This window comes from Acinonyx jubatus, chromosome B2, assembly GCF_027475565.1.
Source record: "Acinonyx jubatus isolate Ajub_Pintada_27869175 chromosome B2, VMU_Ajub_asm_v1.0, whole genome shotgun sequence".
NCBI lineage: Eukaryota > Metazoa > Chordata > Mammalia > Carnivora > Felidae > Acinonyx > Acinonyx jubatus.
This window is the reverse complement of record NC_069385.1, coordinates 26,150,595-26,177,533: the sequence shown is the minus strand read 5'-3', so window position 1 is coordinate 26,177,533 and position 26,939 is coordinate 26,150,595. Positions and strand designations below refer to the sequence as shown.

The following is a 26,939-nucleotide window of genomic DNA, read 5'->3' as shown; positions in this document are numbered from 1 at the left end:
GATGAAGCTGAGAAAGAGAGGGATAGGAAATTACTAGACCACGAGGGGAGAATTAGAGACCTAAGTGATTCAGAGAAACATAATAATATCTGTATCATACAAGTACCAGAGGAAAAAGAGAGAGAGGAAGGGGCAGAAGGTTTATTTGAACAAATTATAGCTGAGGTTTTCCCTAATCTGGGGAAGGAAGCAGACATCCTAGTTCAGGAAACACAGAGAACTCCCTTCAAAATCAACACAAATGGGTCAACGCCACGACATATCACAGTGAAACTGACAAAATGCAAAGAGAAAGAGAATTCTGAAAGCAGCTAGGGACAAACAGGCCTTAATCTCCAAGTGTAGACACATAAGGATAGCAGCAGACCTGTCCATTGAAACCTGGCAGGCCAGAAGGGAGTGGCAGGAAATATTCAATGTGTTGAATAGGAAAAATATGCAGCCAAGGATCCTTTATCCAGCAAGGTTGTCATTCAGAACAGAAGGGGAGATAAGGGCTTTTCCAGACAAACAAAAACTGAAGGCGTTCATGACCACTAAACCAGCCCTGCAGGAAATCCTAAGGGAAACTCTGTGAGTGGAAAGCAGCAAAGACTACAAAGGACCACAAGCACAAAACCTACAGATAACACAGTGACACTAAATCCATATCTTTCAACCATCACTCTGAATGTAAATGGACTAAATGCCCCAATAAAAATAGGATATCAGAATGGATACAGAACCAAGACCCATCTGTATGCTGCCTACAAGAGACTCATTTTAGACCTGAGGACACCTGCAGATTGAAAGTGAGGGGATGGAGAACCATCTATCATGCTATTGGAAGTCAAAAGAAAGCTGGACTAGCCATACTTATATCAGACAAACTAGATTAAAAAAATTTTTTTAGTGTTTATTTACTTTGGAGAGAGACAGAGACAGAATGCAAGTGAATTAGGGGCAGATAGAGAGGGAGACACAGATCTGAAGCAGGCTCCAGGCTCCGAGTTGTCAGCACAGAGCCCGACGTGGGGCTCGAACTCATGAGCTGTGAGATCATGACCTGAGCTGAAGCTGGCTGCTCAACTGACTGAGCCACTTAGGCGACCCACAGATAAACTAGATTTTAAACCAAAGACTGTAACAAGAGATGAAGAAGGGCATTGTATCATAATTAAGGGCTCCATCCATCCAGAAGAACTAACAATTGTAAATTTTTAGGCCCCCAAAATGAAGCAGCCAAATATATAAATCAAGTAATCACAAACATAAGCAAATTTATTGATATAATACTGTAATTGTAGGTGACTTTAATACTCCACTTACTTCAATGGACAGATAATCTAGGCAGAAAATCAATAAGGAAGCAATGGTCTTGAATGATACACTGGACAGATGGACTTAACAGATATATTATTCAGAGCCTTTCATCCAAAAGCAGCAGAATACACAGTCTTCTCGAGTGTGCATGGAATATTCTCCAAAATAGATCACACACTGGGTCACAAAACAGCCCTCAACAAATGTAAAAGGATTGAGATCATACCATGCATATTTTCAGAACACAGCACAACACTATGAAACTTGAAATCAACCACAAGAAAAAATTTGGAAATCCTCCAAATGCATGGAGGTTAAAGAACATCCTACCAAAGAATGTGTGTCAACCAGGCAATTAAAGAAGAAATTTAGAAGAATGTATAGAAGCACATTCTCCCTCTTTATCTCTGCCCCTCCCCTGCTCATGCTCTGTCTCTCAAAAATAAATAAATGTTAAAAAAAAGAAATTTAAAAAAAAGGGGCGCCTGGGTGGCTCAGTTAAGCGTCCGACTTCAGCTCAGGTCACGAACTTGCGCTTTGTGAGTTCGAGCCACGCATCAGGCTCTGTGCTGGCATCTTGGAGCCTGGACCCTGCTTCGGATTCTGTGTCTTCCTCTCTCTCTGCCCCTCCTCTGCTCATGCTCTGTGTCTCTCTCTGTCTCTCAAAAATAAGTAAGTGTTAAAAAAATTTTTTTTAAACATGTGGAAGCACATGAAAATGAAAACACGACAGTCTAAACCCTTTGGGATGCAGCAAAGTCAGTCCTAAGTGGAAAATACATTGCAATCCAGACTTATCTCAAGAAGCAAGAAAGAACCCAAAAACATATCTTAACCTCATGCCTAAAGAAACTAGAAACAGAGCAGCAAAGAAAGCCCAAAGCCAGCAGAAGAAGAGAAATAATAAAGATTATAGTAGAAATAAACAATATAGAATCCAAAAACAAACAAACAAACCCAAAAGCAAAAACAAAACCAACAACCAAACAAACAAACAAACAAACAAAAACAGTAGAACAGATCAATGAATCTAAGAGCTGGTTTTTTGAAAGAATAAACAAAATTGATAAAGCCCTAGCCAGAGTGCTCAAAAAGAAAAGAGAGAGGACCCAAATTGATAAAAATCACAAATGAAATAGGAGAGATCACAACCAACACCACAGAAATACAAACAATTATTAGAGAATACTATGAAAAATTACATGCCAACAAACTAGACAATCTGGAAGAAATGGACAAATTTCTAGACACTCGCACGTCACCAAAACTCAAATGGGAAGAAATAGAAAATTTGAACAGACCCCTAACCAGCAAAGAAATTGAATTGGTTTTCAAAAATCTCCCCCAAAATAGAAGTCCTGATCCAGATGGCTTCCCAGGGGAATTCTACCAGACATGTAAAGCAGAGTTAATACCTATTCTTCTCAAGCTGTTCCAAAAAATAGAAATAGAAGGAAAGCCTCCAGACTCATTCTATGAAGCCAGGATTACATTGATTTCCAAATCAGACAAAGACCCCACTAAAAAGGAGACTTATAGGCCAAATATCTCTGATAAACATGGATGCAAAAATTCTCAACATGATACTAGCAAATTGAATTCAAGAGCATATTAAAAGAATTATTCACTGTGATCAAGTGAGACTCATTCCCGGGCTGCAGGGCTGGTTCAATATTTGCAAAACAATCAATGCAATACATCACATTAGTAGAAGGAAGGATAAGAACCATATGATTCTGTCAATAGGTGCAAAAAAAAGTATTTGACAAAATACAGCATCTTTTCTTTTTTTTTTTCCAACGTTTATTTATTTTTGGGACAGAGACAGAGCATGAACGGGGGAGGGGCAGAGAGAGAGGGAGACACAGAATCGGAAACAGGCTCCAGGCTCCGAGCCATCAGCCCAGAGCCTGACGCAGGGCTCGAACTCACGGACTGAGAGATCGTGACCTGCCTGAAGTTGGACGCCCAACCGACTGCGCCACCCAGGTGCCCCGTACAGCATCTTTTCTTAATAAAAACCCTCAAGAAAGGTGGGATCGAAGGAACATAACTTAACATCATAAAAGCCATATATGAAAAGACCACAGCTAGTATCATCCTCAGTGGGGAAAAACTGAGAGCTTTCCCCCTGAGATCAGGAACACGTCAGGGATGTCCACTCTCACTACTATTGTTTAACATAGTGTTGGAAGGTCTAGACTCAGCAATCAGACAACAAAATGAAATAAAAATCATTCAAATCAGCAATTAAGTCAAACGTTCACTTTTTGCAGATGACATGATACTCTACATGGAAAACCCACAAGACTCCACCAAGAAACTGCTAGAACTGATATATGAATTCAGCAAAGTTGCAGGGTATAAAATCAATGTATAGAAATCAGTTGCGTTTCTATACATCAATAATGAAGCAACAGAAAGAGATATCAAGAAATTGATCCCATTTACAAGTGCAGCAAGAACCATAAAATACCTAGGAATAAACCTAACCAAAGGGATAAAAGATCTGTACACTGAAAACTATAGAAATCTGGGACGCCTGGGTGGCTCAGTCGGTTAAGCGTCCGACTTCAGCTCAGGTCGTGATCTTGCAGTTTGTGAGTTCAAGCCTTGCATCAGGCTCTGTGCTGACCACTCAGAGCCTGGAGCCTGCTTCAGATTCTGTGTCTCCCTCTTTCTCTGCCCCTCCCCCGCTCACGTTCGCTCTCTTTCTCTCTCTCTCAAATAAATAAACATTAAAAAAATTTAAAAAAGAGAAACTTTTAGAAAGCTTACGAAAGAAACTGAAGAAGACACAAAGAAATGGAAAAACATTCCATGCTCATGGATCGGAAGAACAAATATTGTTAAAATGTCGATACTACCCAAAGCAATCTACACATTCAATGCAATCCCAATCAAAACAGCACCAGGATTCTTCTCAGAGCTAGAACAAACAATCCTAAAATTTGTATGGAACCACAAAAGACCCCGAATAGCCAAAGTAATGTTGAAAAAGAAAACCGAAGCTGGAGGTATCACATTCCTGGACTTCAGCCTGTAACAAAGCTGTAATCATCAAGACAGTATGGTATTGGCACAAAAACAGGCACACAGACCAATGGAATAGAATAGAGAACCCAGAAATTGACACAGAAATGTATGGCCAATTGATCTTTGACAAAGCAGGAAAGAGTATCCAATGGAATAAAGACAGTCTCTTTAGCAAATGGTGCTGGGAGAACTGGACAGCAACATGCAAAAGAATGAAACTGGACCACTTTCTTACACCATACATAAAAATAAATTCAAAATGGATGAAAGGTCTATATGTGAGACAGGAAACCATTAAATCTTAGAGGAGAAAAGAGGCAATAACCTCTTTGACCTTGGCTGCAGCAACTTTTTACTTGACATGTTTCTGAAGGCAAGGGAAATAAAAGCAATAATGAACTATTGGGACCTCATCAAGATAAAAAGCTTCTGCACAGCAATGGAAACACCCAACAAAACTAAAAGGCAACCAATGGAATGGAGAGAAGATATTTGCAAATGACATATCTGGATAAAGGGTTAGTATCCAAAATCTATAAAAAACTTACCAAACTCAACCCCCTGCCCCCCGCCAAAAAAAAAAAAAAGACTCCAGTGAAGAAATGGGCAGAAGACATGAATAGACACTTTTCCAAAGAATACATCCAGATGGCCAACAGGCACATGAAAAGATGCTCAATGTTGCTCCTTATCAGGGAAATACAAATCAAAATCACATTGTGATACCACCTCACACCGGTCAGAATGGCTAAATTTAACAACTCAGGAAACAACAGATGTTGGTGAGGATGTGGAGAAAAGGGAACCCTTTTGCACTGTTGGTGGGAATGCAAACTGGTGCAGCCACTCAGGAAAGCAGTGTAGAGATTCCTCAAAAAATTAAAAATAGAATTACCCCACAACCTAGCAATAGCCCTACTAGGAATTTATCCAAAGGATAGAGGGGTGCTGATTCACAGGGGCACATGTACCCCCATGTTTATAGCAGTGCTATCAACAAGAGCCAAATTATGGGAAGAGCCCAAATGTCCATCAACTGATGAATGGATAAAGAAGATGTGGTGTATATATATATATATATATATATGGTGATGAAAATGAATGAAATCTTGCCATTTGCAACAATGTGGATGGAACTGGAGGATATTATAAGTGAAATAAACCAGTCAGAAAAGGACAGATATCAGATGTTTTCACTCATATGTGGAATTTGAGAAACTTAACAGAAGACCGTAGGGGAAGGGAAGGAAAAATCAGTTACAAACAGAGAGAGAGGCAAACCATAAGAGATTCTTAAATACCGAGAAGAAACTGAGGATTGATGGGGATGGGATGGCAGGGGAGGCGGGAAAAATGGGTGATGGGCATTGAAGAGGGCACTTGTTGGGATGAGTTCTGCGTGTTGTATATAAGTGATGAATCACGAGAATCTACTCCTGAAGCCAAGACTACACTGTATACACTATATGTTAACTAATGTGACAATAAAATTATTAAATAATAATAATAGAATTTAAAAAGTAAAAAAAAAAAAGACAGGATAGGTTGAGTTATACTAGAAATAAGAAATTCCCCATTTTCTGCAGCTGATCAAAATAAATAATTATTTCTTATCAGTGCAAAATCTGCCATGGGTCTAAATGACTCCAGGACAGCTGCTATCTGTGTGGTTACTGAGGCAAGATCTTGTGACCTGGAACCCATGACCTCTTCAGTTAAAGGTCAGAGGAGAAGAGAGACTGCCTTAGCCTGGAAATGCTGCATATCACTCCTGTTCACATTTTAGTGGACAGAATTAATCACATGGCTCTGCCCAGTTACCAGGGAACTGAGCTGTAGAATTCTTTGTGAATAGAGAAGAAAAGGAGGACTAGATACTGGAGAACACTAGGAACTCGCCTTTCTGCCTCCAGGGCTATTGCATAGAGTGCCCTATGCCTGACTTAGCCCTCACTTTGGCTTTGCTAACACTAATCTTTCTAGCTTCAGGTGAAATGGTTGTTTGCTTCCCATAAAACTCTACCACCAGCCTGTAAACTCTGCATTTCTCATTCTGATTTCCCCAGCCCCTAGCACACATAGTACCTAGTATCTAGTTAGTCTAATATTTATAAATAAATAACTACTTTGGACGGTAACACAAACATCTGCAAATTTCCCTCTTGATATTGTCAGTAATTTCTGTTTTACTAGCTATGGAAACATTCCAACATTATAAACAAACATGTCATAAGCGGTAAGCAAGAAACTGGGAGACATTTACATGCCTGTAGGGCATAGGCGCAGTAGATTGTCAACAGTAATTCTAGTTTCTGACATTGGGGTAGTGTTTCATGTGTTCATCATTCCTCCGGATAATATTGTTATTTTTAAGAAAGATAGATTATTTAAAAATTCTCTTCAACTTTTTCCCTGACTTTAAATGTAATATGTATATATCATAGAGAAACTGGAAAGTACATCAATATAAAAAAAGTTTTCATTCCAGTGTTCAAACTCCAGTGTATTATCATTTGACAGACTTTTTTTCCAGACTTTTAGCAACACACAGCTTTACATGAATTTCAGCTTTTCATTAAAGTCTGATAAAGAACATTTTAAGTGGCAACTACATTTTTCTTTCATGTCTAAACCGTAATTAACTGAGCCATTCCCTTAACAGTAGATATTTAGATTATTTCCAACAGTTTTTCACTGCCTAAAATGCTGCAAAAATACTGTAATGAATAAACATTTCTCTATATTTGGACTACTTTCTTAAGATAGATTCATAGAAGAAAAAACAGATAAATTAAAAGACAGGAGTATTTATAGAGTCATAGGGTCACCTTTAAATTGGTATAGTTTTAAACAAATGCTTAAGAATCTCCCAAAGTGCTTACTGCTTTCTCGGTCAGAAGTATGGAATATGAGCTCTGGGGGGTTTAAAATACTTACTCTTTTTATGTAGCCGTCAAACAAAAAAATCTTTAAAAATAACTTCTATACGATCAGCATTATCTCATTGGGTGGGACCATCATAACATGCCCAGCATTTCCACACTGCCTTATATGGTAGGTACTTAACATTCAAGAGAGATACATCTGAACCCATCTGGAATCCTTCAAGTTACAGCGGGACTTTAACATATAGTTTTATCCCTACAAATTTCCATAATTGCACTGGCTAAAGCACTAGATGAAATAGTTTCTTTAATCACTTTTTCTTCATTCTGTATTCAATAAATATGGCAGAGCCTTTCACATAATAGAGTCACTAGTCATGGCCAAATTCAGGATTCCAGTCTTTTTTTAATTTTTAATTTTTTTTAATGTTTATTTTTGAGAGAGAGAGAGAGAGAGAGAGAGAGAGAGAGAGAGACAGGACATGAGCAGGGGAGGGGCAGAGAGAGAGAGGGAGACACAGAATCCAAAGCAGGCTCCAGGCTCTGAACTGTCAGCACAGAGCCCAATGTGGGGCTCGAACCCATGAACTGTGAGATCATGGCCTAAGCCGAAGTTGGACGCTTAACCAGCTGAGCCACCCAGGCACCCCTAGCATTCCACTCTTGAATATATTGAAAACTTAATTTTTCTCACTAATAATTATTACTTTTTAGCTCTCTTTACTTTGGCTTCAATTTTTCTGACAACACTTGCATGTGCTTTGTTTTGGCTCAGTGTCCATGTTTAACAAAGATAGAAAGTTTTTATTGCTCAATGTGAATTTTTGCTGATGGGAAGGGAACTACAAAACTTGAAAAAATTAGTTATTGGACAGTCCAGGTGCTGAGGCATGCTAAATGACTCAGGTATCATCCTTAAACATCTATTAATTCAAAATGACAATCTACTGAATATGTCAGGGACTTTCAGGGATTATGTGTGAATGCATAGTCATGAAGATTAAATCCATACATTCCAATAATCTCCTGTGATTTTTCAAAGCACATTAATAAATGGAACAGTTATAATTTTCCCCTTTGTCTAGAAGAGGTAGCTGAAGCCAATGAGAATGCAATTGTCTAGGCCAAGGTCATATAGTCCATAAACGAGACTGCTGGATGAGACTCAGATTCAGGAATAGAACACTTTAGAAACTGAATCTTCATTATATACATGAACAGATGGAATGGAGCTGAGTAAGACATTATTTTTGAGAGTCAATGAGATGCAAATACAGGTGGAAACAAGAGTAGACAAGACAATAGGAAATCAAATCATCCTGCAGAATAATCCTTACAAAATAATGACTGCACAAGAGATGACCTCAATTCACTCATGAAGGGAAGAAAAAAAACATACTGATGTTTCTGCCATATGCTGGCTGAAGACATGTAGAGGAAGTAGGAAGCTGATTTGAGTTGAAGGTGCATGGCAGGAGCTGGCAGAGCAATTTCTTTTCCCATCAATTTTCACCCCCACCCTCACAAGGGACCTGCCAAAGTAGACATCCAAAATAAGTTTATCTCAGTTAAGAATAGAATGTTATGCCATACAACTGAGTAGAAAAGGAAATAGGTTTCTGTTAGGATCCAGCTTTTATCTCCTGTGGAACTGTGTAATTGTAAGTAAGATCCTGATAGAAATTAGAGATATTTATGATCTAGAATGTAATATATGTACTTATCTGTTCAAAGGTGGGTATAATTAATTGGTCGAACTTCTCTCTGTTTTTCTAATTCAAAGTTTATGTTCAGATACATCATTTCTGAATAATATATGCAATGATATGAGATCTGCTTGGTAAAGATCGACTGACTTTTACTGAGACCCAAACTAACTGTGCTACTGGAACTAAGAATGTTATCATCTTATTACTACATAAATCGTAACTCTCGGTTGGTAGCCTTCAGAGACAGACCTCATTCATAGTCCATGTGAATTCTAATAGTTTATAGGATGGCAATGAAAGGAAGAAGACTTCATTTTAATTTTTGCTTTAATATGTAGGACCTCTAGACCTCAGTTTCCCTCTCTGTGAAAGGGAGGATACAATATTTACCCTCCCTACCTTCCAGGATGATGTGAGGATCAAATAAGGTAAGAGCTAGTTCATAAAACACCATAGTGATGTAAGATATTATTAGTGTTGGTATTATTGTTACTGACTATAGAATAGGTCTCTTTCTCCATAGATTACTTGTGAGGCAGGAAGGTGGTTGGTTCACTTTGGCCCTTCCGAGAGCATGGGAGAGATTAGATTTTGGCACAGAGGCAAAAGGGCAGGCTCTTTCCCCCCTCATATTCTCCCAGACCAAAGCAGAGTTCCTAGTGAGATCTTGTGTGCTCACTTTGGTCGATTATTCTATTTTTTTAATGTGAAAAACAGGGGATGATAAAGGAGGTTAATGAAGAGAAGGAAGGTGGCCGTGGCAAAAGTGGAGAGCCTTCACATACATTTTATGGTCTAGCCCAGTTCACATACATCTCTTTCCATTCATCCATCCGTCCGTCCATCCATCCATCCACCCAATGAATCATCTACTGTGATGAATGAATCTACCCAACGAATCATCTACTGTGTGCCCGTTTGGGCTTCCTTTTAGTTTTCTTCATCTGGACATGCTGCTGAGTTGTATGAGAACAACTGTTTACATTGCATGTGTCCAATGAGACTGTGTGTTCATTAAGGGCAGGAGATACACCTTATACTTTTATTCTCTCCTCTGTAATGCTTAGCAGAATGCTAGGGAAATTTAAGGAGCATTAACTAACCATTGAGCTTTTCTTAAAGGGCTACATCATATCTTTATGGTTTAATGATGTTTAAAAAGCACCGTGTTGCAGGTTGGGTTTCTCAGAGGGCGGCCTCTGAGGTGGAGATTAGCAGGCTGGGAGTTGAGCGGGGAGTGCTGTTGGAAGCAATGCCTGTGGAAAGGAAGGGAGGAGGGCCCAGTGCGTGAGGAGAAGATGGGCTGCAATGCAGCCCAGTGACATCCTCAGCTCCCCCCCCATGGGAAGCTTGGAAGTGAGGATGGCCTTTCAGAGTTTTCCTGAGTTGGGGCCAGGGAGCCAGGCCTTTGTATCAAACATTAACCAGTCATTGGAAGCAGGCTGCCTTGTGAAAGGGATGTGACCTTGGGCAAGGCAATGAGGCAGTTTTGAAACAGAGTTCTTGTCAGCTGTGGGCTATCTGCTGGCAGCATTCCCAGCAACCGAGGGAATAGGTTCTTCAGTCCTGGAGGGAAATCTGGGCAGCATATCACGGCATCCATTGCTAATTGTAATATTAGTGGAAGAGGATGTTGGAAGTTTCATCTGAGAGGAACAAAGTGAATTTTAATACTGGCGCTTTATAGACCTCATGTTGTTCATGAAAAAGACTGTTTTGAGTCACTCAGTAGCTTAGGTCTAAAATAGAAGTTCCCCCTCAAACATATTTCTGTGAAACATTAAAAAAAAAGAACCCAAATGGAGATGAAATTTGTGTTCGTATGTATTAGTCAGGACGATTTTGTTTCACATAATTGAGCCCAACTAAAATTAGCTCGGAAACAGGAAATGGTATTGTCTCATGTAACCAAACTCCAGGAAAGGCAAAATTGCAACTAGACCTCAGGGACTCAGATGGTCACGGATCACTTTTTTGTCTTTGCTTCTCTCTTCATACCGTCTTCCTTGTCTGACACTAGCTTCTTCCACACAGCTGGAAATATGGCTCACAGCAGTTTCCAGGCTCAATTTCATCACTGGAGAGGGATTAAAACTTGATCTCCATTGTGAAGTTAAAAACTCCCTGAGAAAGGTTTTCATTGGGTCAAGTGTTATTTGCGGACACATTAGCTGCAACCAGGAGGATAAGTTACGATGATTGGATCAAGTGAGTCTATCTGGGTAGCCCTAACCAATCACTGTGGTCCTAAGATCATGGGAGTTCTCAAATGGATGTACATGACTGGAATGCATGAAGGGGCATTTTGGGGAAGGGTAGAGCAAACAATGACTGGATAGAACAAAAGATGTTGTGTGTTAGATTTCTCTTATCCCCTGTGTTTCAATGTTACCAGACTAATGTCATTTTCTTTTCGGCTTTGGTATATGGGCCAGTGTATCTTACTGTGCAAATGGACCTTATAGCTAGCTATCAGTAATTTGTTCATAAATATTAGGTTCTGTTCATTTTGCCCTGAGATTAATTACCTGCCAACATGTACATGATTTTCTTGGTTCAGAGAAATTGTTTATTAATCATATTAACAAGGGGATTTTTGGAGGGCTAGAAATGAAGTCATCATAATTATATACTTCTTTTTAAGATGATTATTTATATTAACAAATCACTTCGTAGGAAGCATTTTAACATTTATCAAATAAACCTGCTCTCAGTGATTTACAATACAATTTTGTTGGCTATACATCTTTATTATATGAAGAAAACCTATTTGAAAATATAACAACTTTAAAAATAGTCCTGTTCTGGTCCAGAAAAAAAAAATCTCTGCCTTCAGTTTCAGAAAGGGTCAGCTTAGCTTTTAACTCTTCTAATGATATAGTTGTTGTCCAGTGTCTACCTGTTCTACTCCCAAGTGGTTAGTTTCAGTCGACTGTGTAAGTTCCATCCCATGGTAAAACCAATCTTAGTGGTTGGTTCAGAAGGGGTTATGTAATATGATAGCAGGGGACTGAACGTTTCTGTGAAAAATTTTCTCTTCCATAGAAAGAGAAGAACTTTTCTTTCGAACATGGTTGGGTTCATATGTCACAAATGCTCTGCTAATTCTACCTGTCACCAGTACAAGGTAAGGCCAATACTGAGGTTAGCCCATTAGAGATATAAGAACCCAAGTCCCTGTTGACATTGTTGCAACCAACCTTGGATCCTTTCCTTCCATTGACTTAGGATGGCTAATACATCTCCTTACGATTTAAGCTAAAATCAGGGTTTTTGCTACTTGTAGCTACAAATTTCTTAATAAATATACGGTAGTTCCCCCTTATCTTTGGAATATGTTCTAAGACCCCCAGCAGAAGCCTGAAACCATGAATAGTACCAAACCCTATATATACTATGATTTTTCCTAGATATACACACCTATGATGAAAATTCATTTTACAAATTAGGCACAGTAAGAGATTAACAATAATAAGTACCAATAAAATAGAACGGTTACAACAATATACGGTAATAAAAGCTATGTGAGTGTAGTCTCTCAAAGTATCTTATTCTACTATACCCACTCTTCTTCTTGTGATGATTTGAGTTGATAAAATTTCTATGTAATAAGGTGAATGACGTAAGCATTGTGACTTAGCGTGGGCTCCTGTTGAACTTTTACACGTCATCATCTACTTCTGGACCATGTTGACAGTAGGTAAGTAAAACCATGAATAGTGAAACCACAGATAAAGGGGGACTATTCCAATTGCAAATTATAAAAGAGGAGCTTAATTACGAAATAATTATAGTACTGTGTGATAAATACAAATAAATGAAGGTATCTATAATGTATAGGGGTGCCACAAAGTACAGAGTCATATGGAAAGTCTCTCAGAGAAGAAGACGCTTGAAATGGATCTTGAAGGACACTTCAACGAGGGTATGAAGATGAGGAGAGCCTTCCAGGCAGAAGGAACAACATGTACATAAGCATAGAGTAATAAAATAGGTGTTCTTCTTTAAATCACTCAAGGTAGAGAAAATAAAGCCAGGAGATATCTCATAGGAACAATGCACAACTGGGTGTGATGGGTACTGATTTGGGGAATTACACATCTCTTGGGGACAGATGTATATTCTGTCTCCATCTATATTTGGGGTCATATGGTCTCTTAGTATTGCTTTGTTCTGACCAGGTGTTCCTCTCCTGTGGACTTTTGCAAGCTAGTTTCTCCAGTCTTCAATATGAGTATATAACCTCAAAAGGACATCCTGGGCTCACCTCAAGATGATTTCAGTTTAAACACCACTGTAATCTGACTATAGTTTCCCTGTGTCTTGGTTGGAATTTTCTTGGCCGGCCAATGCGCTAGCCTTTGGACAGTTACTTTCCTATGGCTGATCAGTTGTGTCATTGGGAGACAGGGTCATTATGATATTAACATGACTGCATAGATGAACAATTTCAGTTCACCTGACAGTAGGATCAAGTCTATATCTTCAAATAACTCTTCCTGAAGCAAGAACCATGGGGGTGGTAGGGGGGTAAAATGGGAGGAAGTAAAACCAGATTGGAAGTTATTGTAGTCTAAGTAAGAAATAAGGTCTGAACTAAGACAATAGGAGGGGAATAGAAAGGAGAATGATACAGTAAAGGTGAAATAAATTAATTTACTCATTGACTCATTCATTTAGTCAACAAATGTTTATTGAGCATCTATCATATACCAGTATTCTTCTAGGTATAATGAGGAAAATAGACAAAAATTCCTATTCTCATAACGCTCATAATTTAGAGACAGAAATCAAGAAAATTTTGTAAAAGTAAACTATGAATTGTGTGAGATAGTGACAAGTGCTATTTAGTTATGATTGCTATTTATCAAATCACCCCAAGACTCTCCATTTTATGATGCCCATGGATGCTGTGAGACAGGAATTCCGAAAAGGTACCAGGAGCATGACTTGTCTCTGCTCTATAATGTCTAATGTCTGGGGCTTCTGCTGGAAAGACTTTACAGCTAAGGGCAACTCAACAGCTGGAGAGTGGAAGCATGTGGAGGCATCTTCGCTCACCCTGGAGGTTGTTACTGGCTACCAGGTGTGAACCTGCTGGTGGATGCACCTAAACACGGCCTTTCTAAGTGGCCTGGCTTCCTCATGGGATTGGCAGCCTCAGGAATACTTGGACCTTTTATACTGAAGCTCAGGGCTCCAAGGACAAGGTCCCAAGAGAACTAGGAGGAAGCTATATGGTGTTTTTGGACTCAGCCTCTGAAGTTATGTAGCAGATTCAGGGAATCAACCTTTGGAGGAGATGAGTGCCCAGAACTTTACAGACTGATTTGAAAACCACCATGAGCACTCTGGAGAAAAACTGAGCAGGATTGAAAGGGGTGGGGAATCCCATGGGGAAAAGCAGGAAGTAGCTTTCCATTTTAATTTACGTGGCCATTGAAGAAGCAAGTTTTGGCAAAGGGAGGTTCAGGAAGGAAAACACATTTCAGGTAGAGGGACAGCAAGAGCAAAGGACTTATTGAAGGCATTGACCAATTAATTCGATTGATGAGAGCTGGGGTAAATAAGAAGGTAGAAGTCTAGCATTTTTAGACTTCTGGCTTGTGTGTCTAGAAGAATGGTAGTTCCACTACCAGGAATTCAACCCAGGGGGCAGAGAGGACTGAGTGAATCTTGGACATGCTGTGCTTAAATGTTTATCAGAATTCATTGTGTATGTGTGTGCAGGTAGAACTTGGGAAAGCGATTGGGCTGAAGATCCAGGTATTGGAATCCTTAGTATTAGAACCCTTTCTGATTGTTTTGGAAACGTTTAGGAATTTATGGAATTGGCTAGTGGCGTGAGGTGAGAAGTCTGGTGAATGCCGATACTTAAGGTAAGAGCAAAGAGTTTCATATAAGACATTGAAGTGGACTGGCTTGAGAGGTAAGAGGAGGGTCAGGAGAAGGGAATGATTTAAGGGTCAAATAAAGGTAGAGAAAGGCCTAGCAGCCTTCAAATCTCTTTCTGACAGGTGCACAAAAACCCACCATTCAGAACTTCCTCCTTTAGTTTAAATGCTGTACTCTCTCCAGTGTTTGTCTCCTAAGATATACATGTCCCCAGCAGAGCATAAAATTGAGCCACTGGTACCTGAGTGAATGGAAGGCTGGATGAGAGCACTTCAGAAATGGAAGGGAATAAAAGGGGGAAGAAGTGGAGGCTGTTCAAAGATACCTTTTGTTGATTTCCAATTTCTATCAGACTGTGGTGAGCAATGGTGCTTGGGCAGAGTGTGCTGAGGTGTCTTTGGCTTCTCTTTAATTTTGAGAGTTATAATAGGTCACGTGGAAGATCTTACCTGATAATAAAACACACTGCAGGGGCAAGAGGCAAGTTCTTTAAGCTTGTGACAATCGAGTCTAGAGGGTGACGAAGCGTAAATATGAACTTATGGACCTTCAGCTACACCTAGTGGCCAAGTAGGGAAAGGAACAAATATTTTCTTGTAATATTTTATCCTGGTTCTTGAGATTCTTTGCTTTTACAAGTCAGTCAATAATTGTTTCTTGGATAGTTATGTATTATAGTGTACAGTTTCCTCTGTATAACTATTTTTCAGTGACTCTATTTGTCATCTAGCTAAATAATTGATTCCCCAAACTGGAGGAATGTGGTGGTATGAAACAAAAAGAGACTGTGTGTGTTGGGAAGTTGGGGAGAAGGAAATACATGGGCATAGACGTGTACCTCTTACCTGCTTGAAAACTCTTAAGTGCCAGCGTAAGCGTTTAGCATTTGCTAGGTTCCTGTACTTTAGCTTTACATATAGGATTGTCTTTTCCAGAAAACAAATAACAGTAGCAGTGATCATGATGATGATGATGGTCCAGGAAGAGTTGTTTGAAGGAAAGAGAGACCAAATATTTATTCTGCATCTGATACTTATCAGGTTGGAAAAATGAAATTTATCTGTAAGAAAATAGAGCAGAATCTGAATGAAGAATTGATCAAGGTATTTTCAATGTATAATATATATACTTCAACCACTACATCAGCAAAGAACGTTACGTAGTCACCTGTATCTTTGCAAGTGGCATTTTTTTTGGTAGTTGCTTACAGATGGAGAAATCCCATATGTTCATGAAGGCAGACATTTACAGAGATGATTCCAACCATTGAAGAGTCGAACCGACTGGGAACACATCTATGGCACATCCCCAAGCTCACAGTTCCCTTGGAAAAAGAATGGCAAGAAATGATATAAAGATTTTGAAGGGGTTTGTGGTATTCCACTCCAGTTTTCCGAGGAAGAAGATGATACGTATGGGTTTGTGTTTCCTTCATGAGAATTTGAATACAGGATATATTAATTAAACATATATCTTCATTTTCCTGATGGAGAAACTTGAGTCAGCAGTGATTAAATTACCCAGCTATTTGGTTGCAGAGCTAAGACTACCCATGGTTTTTACTCCTGTTCTACATTCTTTTTTATTACAATTATTAATGGAAGAGTTTTGGGTTTTCATAGAAGACCAAAGCAAGAGAAAGTTTAAATTGTCAAGAAAGTTTAGATAGATAAAGGAAGCTTATTTAAGTGTAAAGGAACTAAATACTATTATCTTCTTTATTTTAAGATGTATATATATGTATATGTATATGTGTGTATGTGTGTGTGTGTGTGTGTGTGTGTGTGTGTGTGTATACACGCTAATATTCTGAAATCAGCCTGACCCTTAGAAACAATGTTAAGTCATAGTTGCTTCCAGGAAGTATGTCAAGTTGTGAGATGATCCTCTTTACTTGGAAGTATTTAGCCACTGACATTCTCATGTAATAGATTATGGAATTGACAAAACTACTTAGTTTTTTGTTGGCTTACTTTGCGAAAGAAACTATTTACCATCCAGCAGTATGTAATTCCATTAAGAAATAAAAAACAGAATTTGAAATGCAAATCACTGGTATTATTTCATCTGACTTGAAGTGTAAACCAGGTAAAGCTGTTAAGAAGGGATTAGGCAGTCTCACCACCTCTGCTAGTCTCACAGTTGTCTGTCGGGGCCAAACTTAATTCTGAAGAATTTTTAGACTGGGTGTGAAAAGGGTAGACCCAAATCTTGTAAATCCCAAAAGGAAATGGTATGCAACTGTAGGGATAGGTACGTGTCATAATGGTGTTAGTATACTTTATAATTTGCGTACATAAAATGTAGTGGGTTTTTTCCCCCCTGACGCATGTTATTAAATCAACTGATGAGCTGACAATCATGGGATCTAAGAATACGAGTAATTTGAAAAGAAAAGAAAAAAAAAAACGATTAAGAGTAATTTGGTTTAGAATGGTAGTGTCATGTATTAGGATGAACGCTGTCCTCGGGCGCCTGGGTGGCTCAGTTGAGTGGCTCTGGATTTCAGCTCAGGTCATGATCCCAGGGGCGTGGGATCGAGCCCCATGTTAGGTTCTACACTGAGTGTGGAGCCTGCTTGAGATTCTCTCTCTCTCTCTCTCTCTCTCTCTCTCTCCCCCCCCCCCGCCCCTCGACCGCCTTGCTCTCTCTCTCTCACTAAAATAAAAAAAATAATAATAATAAAATTTAAAAAACAGAATAAACACTGTACTGGAAGCTAGGTCTGGAAAACCACTTAGCCTCCTACCAGCTGTATTGCCCTTGAACAATTTTACTTCTTCTTTAAATAACAGTTTCCTTATCTAAAATTGGAATAATGACATGACATACCTTGTAGGAACACTGTGAGGATTAAATAAGATTACATATGCAAAGTGCCCCCCACAATGCCTGTCACATAGTGGGCGCTCAGCAAAGTCAGCTCGGTCACAGGCAACTTGAGTTAACAAAATGATTTGTTAAGTGGTGCTGGCAGCAGGGTGAATTTCTCTGATTTGGTAGAATCGTGTCGTCTAAACAGCGTTTCTCACCAGTTTAAAATCCATGCTCTATCAGTCAAGAAGATTTTTTAAAAAGTCTTACTGAAATAACATGTATTTAAACATTTTTCCAAATATATATATGAATGTTTTTTCAAGTTACTGCCCTATACCTTCTTCCTATTCTGCTCTGCCTCTTACACGGGTGGCCCTAGCTAGCTGAAAATCTTTGCCCTAAAAAACATGGTGGCAGACAGGGATCTAAGAAACATTTAGATTTTTATTTTCAGTTCATACTAGGAACATAGCAGTTCAATCACTTTTCACAGACTGGCCCCATCATGCATATGTTTGCTAAACACACTGGATAAAGGGAAGAAATATGGAACTAGCCATCATTTTGCATCCAGGATCTTCCTTCAAAGAGTTATCCAAAATAAATATAATGGGGCAATATTTACAAGGAGACCTAAAGATATTTATATACAATTTAAGTGCTATGTGTTTGTCAGTGTGGAGATATGGTCATGAAGCAAAGGGCGGGGGGAATGGTGGGTTACCAGAAATTAAAAAACAAACAAACAAACAAACAAACAAACAAGCTCTGTGGTCAAGCTAAAGAAACCACAAGGCCAACTTTTCTGTCGATCCCTGGGGAGACACACAGAGAAAAGGGTTCAGTAGCCCTGATCACATTTCCTCCACTCTAGCATCCTATCCCCTACAAGTGTTCATAAAATACCATACCCTGGAGTTGGCTGTCCTCTGACAACATTTTTTTGTGGTTTTCTGCCAGTTTGACTTTTGCTCAAGCCTAAATCTCACTCCCCACCCAGCTTTCAAGAATAGACCCACAGGATTCTTTAACACTATTAACTTTTCAAAAGCCACTCGCCTATTTGCATATCTCCTTCAAGGCACACCAAGGCCAACCTTGCGTTGCCACAGGCTCCTTTGGAGCCACAGTCCCTCGTCTGCTCTGTTCAGCAACCCAAAATGTCATCAAGGAGCCTTTCCACTGTAGAGGGAAGGGGAAGGATTTCAGGGTGGAGCACGATGATGATGCCATGGGAAAATTCCAAGAATCCTGTGACCTACTGTCCTCACCCATGTCATGTCCTGCCTCACTAATCTTTCAGATTAGTTCAGCCTAATGAAAGCCAACAACATATAAAGCTAGTAATAGTACTCATTCGTCTTGCATCTGCTTTAGTTCACTCTTCATGTGTTGGTTTAGCCAAGCAGAATTCTCAAAAAGCATCACCAACTGGCTCCTGGGGCGGGCTGTGACACCTTGAATGCTCATCTGGCGGCTGATGAGGATCCAGGTACTAAAAAGCCATTATTTGTTCCTAGATCGCAAGGAAGGTGTTGGTTGATATTCTCTTTCCCAAGGACCATGGATTCGGTTCCCCTACACAGTAGACCCCAATTTCTCTTAGTTTTTCTTTTATTATGTTCATAAATATCAAAATACTATGGGAATTCACCGCAGCAGCTCCTAGAGTATTTTCATTTCGTTATTTAGCATCCCTCAGAAATTTAAGTTCTCCAGTGAAGGGGAAAAGTTCTTTACTTCAGGTGTCTCAAAATTTTTCAAAAATATATGGTAATCTTATTTATTAGAAAACAAACTAAAACTGTTTACCAATAGTACACTACTTGATAGAGAAATGTCCTTATCTTTCTTTTTTCTAATTTAAATGATAAGCATTGCTGCCAAGAAAAAACAGAATCATTTCTCTCCTAGCTGGATAAAAATAGGTCAAGTAATTTAAGCCAGTCCATTGCAATTAAAATTCTGACATTGCCATTGTTTCTTCTATTCTGGGGGGAAAAGACAAACAGAACACAAGATGATAGGGGTTCATTGGCTAAGTCACTTGATGTGCTATCCATTGTTTTAACCTTGCTTTAACCTTTAACCTTTAACCTTTAACCTTGTCTTGCTTTAACCTGCCTGGCAGCTGTGATTCTGATGACAGTGGTACAGTACCAAAATGATAAATACCATCTCTGAAGCTGCGTAACACCTCTTTTGTGCTAGCAAAACAATACGGTTGGAGAGGAGAACATTTCCAATGGCTTGAGTCCTGAATTCCTTGAATTCTAAATGTATTTCTTTCTTTGGAGACAATGTTATCTGCCAAGCTTATTTTAAAGTAAATTTTACTGAATCAATTAGACAGCAACACTCATTCCCATTAAACATCCTGTGGCCCTTTCACAAGATTAGAGCCTGTGGCTTGGTCGCATTCCAACACAGATAACCGCATTCTGCATTCCTAGATATTTCCCTCCACCTTTCCGAACACTTACCATCAAATGCATTATTATTTGTACTTGTCCCAAAACAACAGTTCTGTTGTGAGAGTGCAGAGTATCAGTTTTAACTGACAGGCTAAAGCATTTGCTCATTATACTTTTATAAAAGAAAACCCCTTAGCCAATGCATATTTTGAAATGTGAGGCACATCTCAATTATGTACGCTTATCCCAAGTTAAGTTCTTTGGTAAGGAAAATACTCTTATTTTCATAAAGGGTGTTTACTTTGAAATCTCTTTTAATAAAAAAAAAATTTGTTGCTCAAATATATGCTGTTTGCTTCAAGAAAGAAAATGAAGCATTCAGAAAAGGTAAACAAACAAACCACCACCAACAAAAAAAAACCCCTCTTAAGGAAATGGCTTTCCTTTGACCTTCTAAATAAATTCCACAAGGGGGCGAAAACACCTAATGGTCTGGGACTGCAAAGTTTGTATTTCAAAGCCGGCCACCCATAATAGATTAGTGGATTAATATTTTGCTCTAAAGGATCTGGCCTTTAATGTTGACATCAATTTATAGCTAGCCCAGGCGTTTACAGTAGTAAAAGTCACGGAGACCATAAACTTCACAATAGATGTCAGCCTTCTGGTACCAGTGCTCTAGCCTAGCACCCCATAAACAGTGGTGATTAGGTAACTGTCCTTCAAAGACCCATCCATAGATGTAACGTCTTTATCAGCTCCCGCAAAAATACCGCCACCAGGATGTGAGCAGGCACAAGGCAGAGGTGCAAGTTTTCATCAACGTGTTCTTATTTTTCTGACTTGTTTCTATGATGTTCTTGCTTATCATTGATCTCATCTTGAAAAATCAAGCGTGGAGTATCTATTTGTGGGCAAAGCTTAAAGAACAGAAGCTCTCTTGTACCATGTTAGAACTTTTTGAAAAACAGCCAAGGTACGGAGGTCAAATTTCCCCATATGCTATAAGCAACTTAGTAGGAAGCAAGACCACAAAAGGTTTTGCAAATGTCCGCCAGTAGCCCGGTGATCTAGGTCACTGTACAGGTTTCATGAATCAGGTTGTTCAAACAAGGAGTTATTTTTCCTGTGCTTAAGAGACCTGCAGATATCGCATGGAATCTGCTCAATTGTTGATCGAGAAAGAGTTTTAATGAAATAGAGATCATTCAGATGAATAGGGGTGGAGGGGGGTTGTATTTGCACTGAGGAGAAATTGTGCTTTTAAACCAGCTCCTCTGTTCTGGCAGAGATGGGCTCAGGATCTAATAATAGTTCCTTGGGCTCCGCGTCTCCACATACGTGTTCCGGTGTTAGAACAGCAGGAGGAATTTAGTGACAGAGCAGGTGTTGTGGCTTATTTCCTGGCAGAATGAATGGTGAAGGGTGGTGCAAGACAATTATTTTGTTTCTTTCTTTATGCAAAAAAAAAAAAAAAAAAAAAGAAAAGAAAAGAAAAGAAAAAACACGCCTCCAATAGCTTTCCTTTTTCTTTTTTCTTTTTCTTTTTTTCCTGGCACAAGTGAAAAAGAACAAGAATTGCTGTATTAATATGTATGCAAACATATTTTTTCACTTGAGCCTCTGGAAAAAAGAAAAAAACAAGGAAAAGAAAAACTTACTGCAAAAATGCCTAGCCAGGAAGATTTACTGCTGATTGCAGATTTAGTATTGACAGGTCTTAGCTGAAGAAAACTTCAGCTTCAACTATTAATGTGGGAAATCTGGATTAGCTTTTTAAAATGGGGTGAAGAGTTTGGAATTATTTTCAATTTTCAGAGAAATTATTTATTTAGAACATAATTTTTAATAAGGAAATGTCAATTAGAGAAGTATAACAAGCCCAGTGGAGTGTGTATCATAATTTTAATGGCTTGCCTTGGAAATAGAATTATAGAATGTAGGTGATCTGAATTATATTGAAATGAGCCTTTATGCCAGACTCACTGTAATTTAACACTTCTGCATTTCCTTTTTTTTTTAAATTATGAAATATGGGGTTTAAGATTAGAATCTAAGGATCAGAATGAAATGTTCTTTTAAAGTTATTATTTGTGAGATTTTCCTCAACCTGTATTTTACTTCTTCAGTGGGTCAAATATAAAAGACTATTTTTTCTTGAATGTAGGTACGTTGCTCTTAGAAGATAAGCTAAGAAAACATGAAAGGGAAAACAAAATTCCATCTTCAAGCTGGGATAACTTGAGATTTTAACAATATGACTTTTTCTTTTGCTTGGTTATAGGCAAAACTCGACACTACTTAACTGTAATTATGTCTTCCTGGTAAAACATTTAGGTAGAATTAAACAATCTTATCCTTATGTCCTTTGCACCCCTTGTCTGTAACAGAAAAGGCTCAGAATTCTGGAAAACAGGGAATGCGTGCAAGGGAAGATCTTGTGGAGACTGTAATTTGACCTTTGAATCAACCTCCCTGTGTAAATTTTAAATATTATAGAACAAAATAGAAAGCCTCAAGGTGGAATTCTGCCCCTCTTCCTCTTAGGACTATAAACCAGTCAGAAGCTATTTCAGAGATTAAGCCAGAAAATGTGTGCCTCTCCTTAGGACTTTTGCTGAGAAATAAAATTCGTCACTAGAGATAAAGGGAGATTTACGTTTAATGCCATCCTCAACATTCTCCCAGTATATTATCCTGATCTGCATTTACATAGTTGAATCAGGTATATCACCAGAAACACTTGGTGTTCCCCCCTCCCATCCCGTGAAAAAATATTTTTTTATAGGATTTAGTGTCACAAACCTTTAACTCTGGAGTACACTTGAATATGATGACAATTAAGAAAAAAAATGCTCTTTGACAACTTTGCAGCTTCTGATTAAACCACACCAAGAGGCATGTTACAATGATAACAATGAAGCATTATGCCAATTATGTTAAATCCTGCTCTCCACTTAAGCTCATCATGACCTGTTTTAGTGTCCTGTAATTTATCCTTTGGAATGCTTACTCTCATCAATAAAGTGTTCAACTTACAGAGAGAAAAAGCCACCAAAAGGAACAACCACCCCCACCCCCCAATGACTTCTAGAAAACAAGTATTTCTTAACTTTTTATTGACATTGGCAAATTAAAATAGAATAAATTAACAAGTATTTTCTCAAAAAAATGTTTTGTACAAAAATACTGTCAAAATTTCCTAAAAAGCTTTCAACACAGTAGTATCTTTTCATGTACTGAATAGAACTATTAGCACAGTGTCAAAAATGTTGAAGACAGAAACAAAATAAAAATCTGTGAAATGTTTGCCACTGACGACATTCCACACCCTATTATTGTCTGTACATATGGGGGAGGGGGAACAGCCAACTTGAAAGTGAACAGTATGACTTTTCCTGATCCAGAACGGTTTGGCCCACATCTGTTTAATCTTCCAGTTTAGCATATTTAAAAAATTAGTCTGTACTCAAATGCATAGTTAAAAAAAATGAAGCGAGATGGCAGAGTTTGTGCAGTAATATCTGCCCTTCAAAGTTCATGCAACCAACTAATGCAAATTTTTCCTTTCACTCGTCAATCTGAATGCAACTCAGTCATTTGAAACCATCTACAAAATCCACAAGATTAAGCAGTTTGCCAAGATTAATATCTAACAGTTGAGCACTGGAGAAAGTGAGGAAATAAGGAGTAAAAACAAACAACAAAAAAGACCAAGTTAGCTAGATATTTCAACTACATAAGGGAGGTGAATGTCAAGGCTACAAAACGAAACAAAAACAGAAAAAAAAAAAGTGGCAGCAATTTTTTTAAACCAATTTGTACAAGTTTATAGTTTTACTTTGTTTCCAAGTTCTCAAACCTTTCAAGATCTGAAAAGTGAGATACTGTGTCTAAGGGAATGTTTTTTTTTGTTTTGTTTTGTTTTTTTGTTTTTTTGTTTTTTCTTTAATTCACACCGAAGTTGGGGGTTTGATTTCTTTTCGCCGGGGTTTCGATCAAGTCAACAGCTTACTCTGCTGGGCTGCTGTTTGCACACGAAGTCCGTCATAAAATCAAACTCGTTTTGCCCCAGCCAGAGTTCGGGCAGCTCCTTGATGCGGTCCAAACCCATTTCTATCACTAAGGACATAAGCACTTCCTCGTCGATGAAATCAGTGTCTATGACATTGGGCGGCAGCATTGCAGCAGGGACGTGGGCCACGGAGGCGGGCATGTTGCTGCCGCTGCCGCCGCCGCTGCCGCCGCCGCTATTGCCGCTGCCCGCGCCACCACCCGAGGTGCCGCCGGAGCCGCCGGGGGTGCTGCTGCCGCCTGAGCCGCCGGGGGTGCTGCTGCCGCCGCTGTGCTTGGGGTTGCAATCTCGGAAGTGCTGGTTTGTCCCGTTCATCTGGTGGCCTGCAGCAGGGTGCAAATCCGGCATGTAGTGGTTGTGGGGGTAGGGGTGATGGTTGAAATACTGGTTGTTGAGCTTCTGCAGCTGCATGCTGGCCGGCAGGGAGCCTCCCTGGCTGGCCACCGGGGGGCCCATGAACTGGGAGTTGTTAAACCGGGCCGCGGGGGCCAGCGCGCTCGGGGGGTGCCCTCCGTTCACAGTTCCCGGCCCCATCGCGTGCCTGATGCCGCTCGTGGCATTCATGTTGCCCGCGCCGTAGTGTATGTGCTCGCCCATCAGGGCGTTGAAGGCGTGTTGGGGCTGCTGCTGCTGGTGGTGATGGGGGCTCGGGAACTGCCCCATGCCCATGCGATGGGCAGGGTGGTGGTGCAGCCCGTTGGTGCCGTCGGGGAAGCGCCCGTGGTTCATGGCCATCATATGGTCTGCCATTTCCAGTCCTGAAAGTGAAAAGGGCAGACGGTAAGACTCGCGCCACACGTGCCGCCCACCAAGGCGCACCCCACTTTTTCTTTCCTCTGTCCCCTAGGCTCCCCGGACGCACGTCGGCTGCGAACCACTAACTATCCCCGGGATCCTACTAGTAGCCCGTGCACCCGGGGCTGGCCGCCACGGCGGACCTGCCACCCACAACAGAGCTGGGCGCGAACAAACAGCCTCTTCCCCTGCGATCGGGCGGGCGGACCCGTGCCCACACCCCCCTCTGCTCCCCGAAGTCGCCTAATAAAGGAAGTGCCCCGTAGCCGTGCCGCGAACTTCAGGCATTAAATCAGCCCTCCTCATCCTGTTGTTGCACATCCTGTTGTTATTCCCCAGCTCCGCCTCACGCTCTTCCTCCGGGCAAACCCAGCCCTCGGAGGACTGGGCTGGCAGGCGCCCCAGCCGCCTTCGCCCGCCGCGCTTACCTTCCGTCTTTGCGATTTCTGCTCCGAAGACCGAGGGCGGGATCGTCGGGTCCGGGACCGGCTCAGCAGCACATAGAGGGGGCCTTCCCGGTGTGCAGGGCGCTCGCTGTCGCGATGTCGGCACAGAGGTCTTGCAGCAGCCGCTGGGGCAGAATCGGAGCCGTTCCCTTTTATTTCCCCTCCGCTGCCCTCGCAGCTCTGTAAGACCGCCCGGCAGCTGCCAACAATGAGCTGTGTTTCTTAGGGCTTTGGCCACAGTTAATATAAGGGATTTCAGGAAGGGCGGAGCGAGAGCCTCCCGGGAGGGCGGTGGCAAAACGCGGACTCCGGAGCCTCGGGCACGCCGGACCGGGTAGCGGAGCCGCGTCCCAGCGGCCAGAGGCACGTGCGCAGAGGCTGCGGGCCCAGGCGCCGCCTCAGTGCCGCCGGACTCTGGTTTCCTCTCAGCCCACAAACACCGGGCCAGCCCGGTCGCCCCGGAGCGGGAAGAAAACGCCCCCTGCACTTCTAGCTCCAAATTAGCGCCTGCCCCGAGAAGAGCGAGGAAAACGCACTGCTCCCCGCTGGCCGGATCCCCCACCCCCCGCACTCCCAGTCGGCTCACCTAGCGATCTGGGCTGCCTTCTGCGGGGAAAAGGGGGTGCCCTGCATAGTGCTCTTCCTGCATAGTGCCCTTCTGCCACCCCGGCTTTGCAAACCCTCCACCCACGCCCCCCCCCCCCCCCCCCCCGGGCTGCGAAGAATGGCTGTGTTTCCCCGAGTGCGGTTTTAAATACCCGGACAAATAATGCCCCTTCCCCGAGCACACTTTCCCGGGCTGTGCCTTTGTGTTTTTATAGGAGCACTGGGTGAACCTGATCTAGCTATTCTGAGTGTAGATGCATTCCCCCCCCACCCCCCACCCCCGCCGACTCCTTTCAAGGACAGGAGCTGGGGGCGGGGAGCGGCAGCGGCTGCAGGTGGACAGAGCGCGCCCGCGGGCCCGGCCGCCTCCGCTCCCTCGCCCTGGAATCCGGTCCGCGCTTTCGGGCCCGCTCGCCGCTCCCGGGGTACGTGTGCTTCTGCTAAGTTTGCGTTTGCAGCTCTTGGTAGCTTTGGCATCCGAGCTGAGGCGTCTCTGCTCTGTAAACAAACTCAGCGATCCTCGTCCCCAGATCCACCTTTTTGCACATACACAGTTTCTTGCTTCTGCTGTTGCCCTTGATCCGGGAGGTGGGGGTGTGTGCAAACTTGCACAGCCTCCCTCCGGGCTCTGCCTGACGATTTGGGGTTGATTTAGAAGCGAACGGGTTTGTAATTAAGAAATTCGAGGGCTGAGTAAAACTGCTGTTGCTGGAAAAGGAAAACAAATAGATAACATGGTAATCGCTTTGTAAATAAAGTCGTTCTGGAGGTGGGCACGTAGCTGCACGTCCCGTATGGCACCGTGCGCGCGCACACACTGCTGGGACTCTTCCTTTTCAGTGAAATTGTTCAGTGGGGCAATAGGCGATAATAATAACCTTGCTTCCCAGAACGCAGCACAAGTAGCCTGGTCGTCCATTTGGCTCATTGACTTGCAAATAAAAACCCTAACACCGGTC

At 41.1% G+C, this 26,939-nt stretch overlaps 1 protein-coding gene and 1 long non-coding RNA gene across 2 annotated transcripts in view; one reads left to right on the top strand and one right to left on the bottom strand.

Annotated features, from left to right (window-relative positions):
* LOC128315500 (uncharacterized) overlaps positions 1 to 21,275 on the top strand; it is a 31,664-nt gene extending 10,389 nt beyond the window's left edge. The window contains exon 3 of the long non-coding RNA XR_008298307.1: positions 15,763 to 21,275. This is a non-coding gene — a long non-coding RNA (uncharacterized LOC128315500). The remainder of the gene's footprint in view (positions 1 to 15,762) is intronic.
* Positions 21,276 to 23,160: 1,885 nt separating this feature from the next.
* Positions 23,161 to 25,607, bottom strand: CITED2 (Cbp/p300 interacting transactivator with Glu/Asp rich carboxy-terminal domain 2). The gene is made up of 2 exons (XM_027056756.2): positions 25,357 to 25,607; positions 23,161 to 24,891 (listed from the first exon to the last, which is right to left on the bottom strand). Exon 2 carries the CDS (start codon positions 24,881 to 24,883, stop codon positions 24,062 to 24,064), a length of 822 nt encoding a protein of 273 aa, XP_026912557.1. The 5' UTR covers positions 24,884 to 24,891; positions 25,357 to 25,607; the 3' UTR covers positions 23,161 to 24,061.
* Positions 25,608 to 26,939: the final 1,332 nt, after the last annotated feature.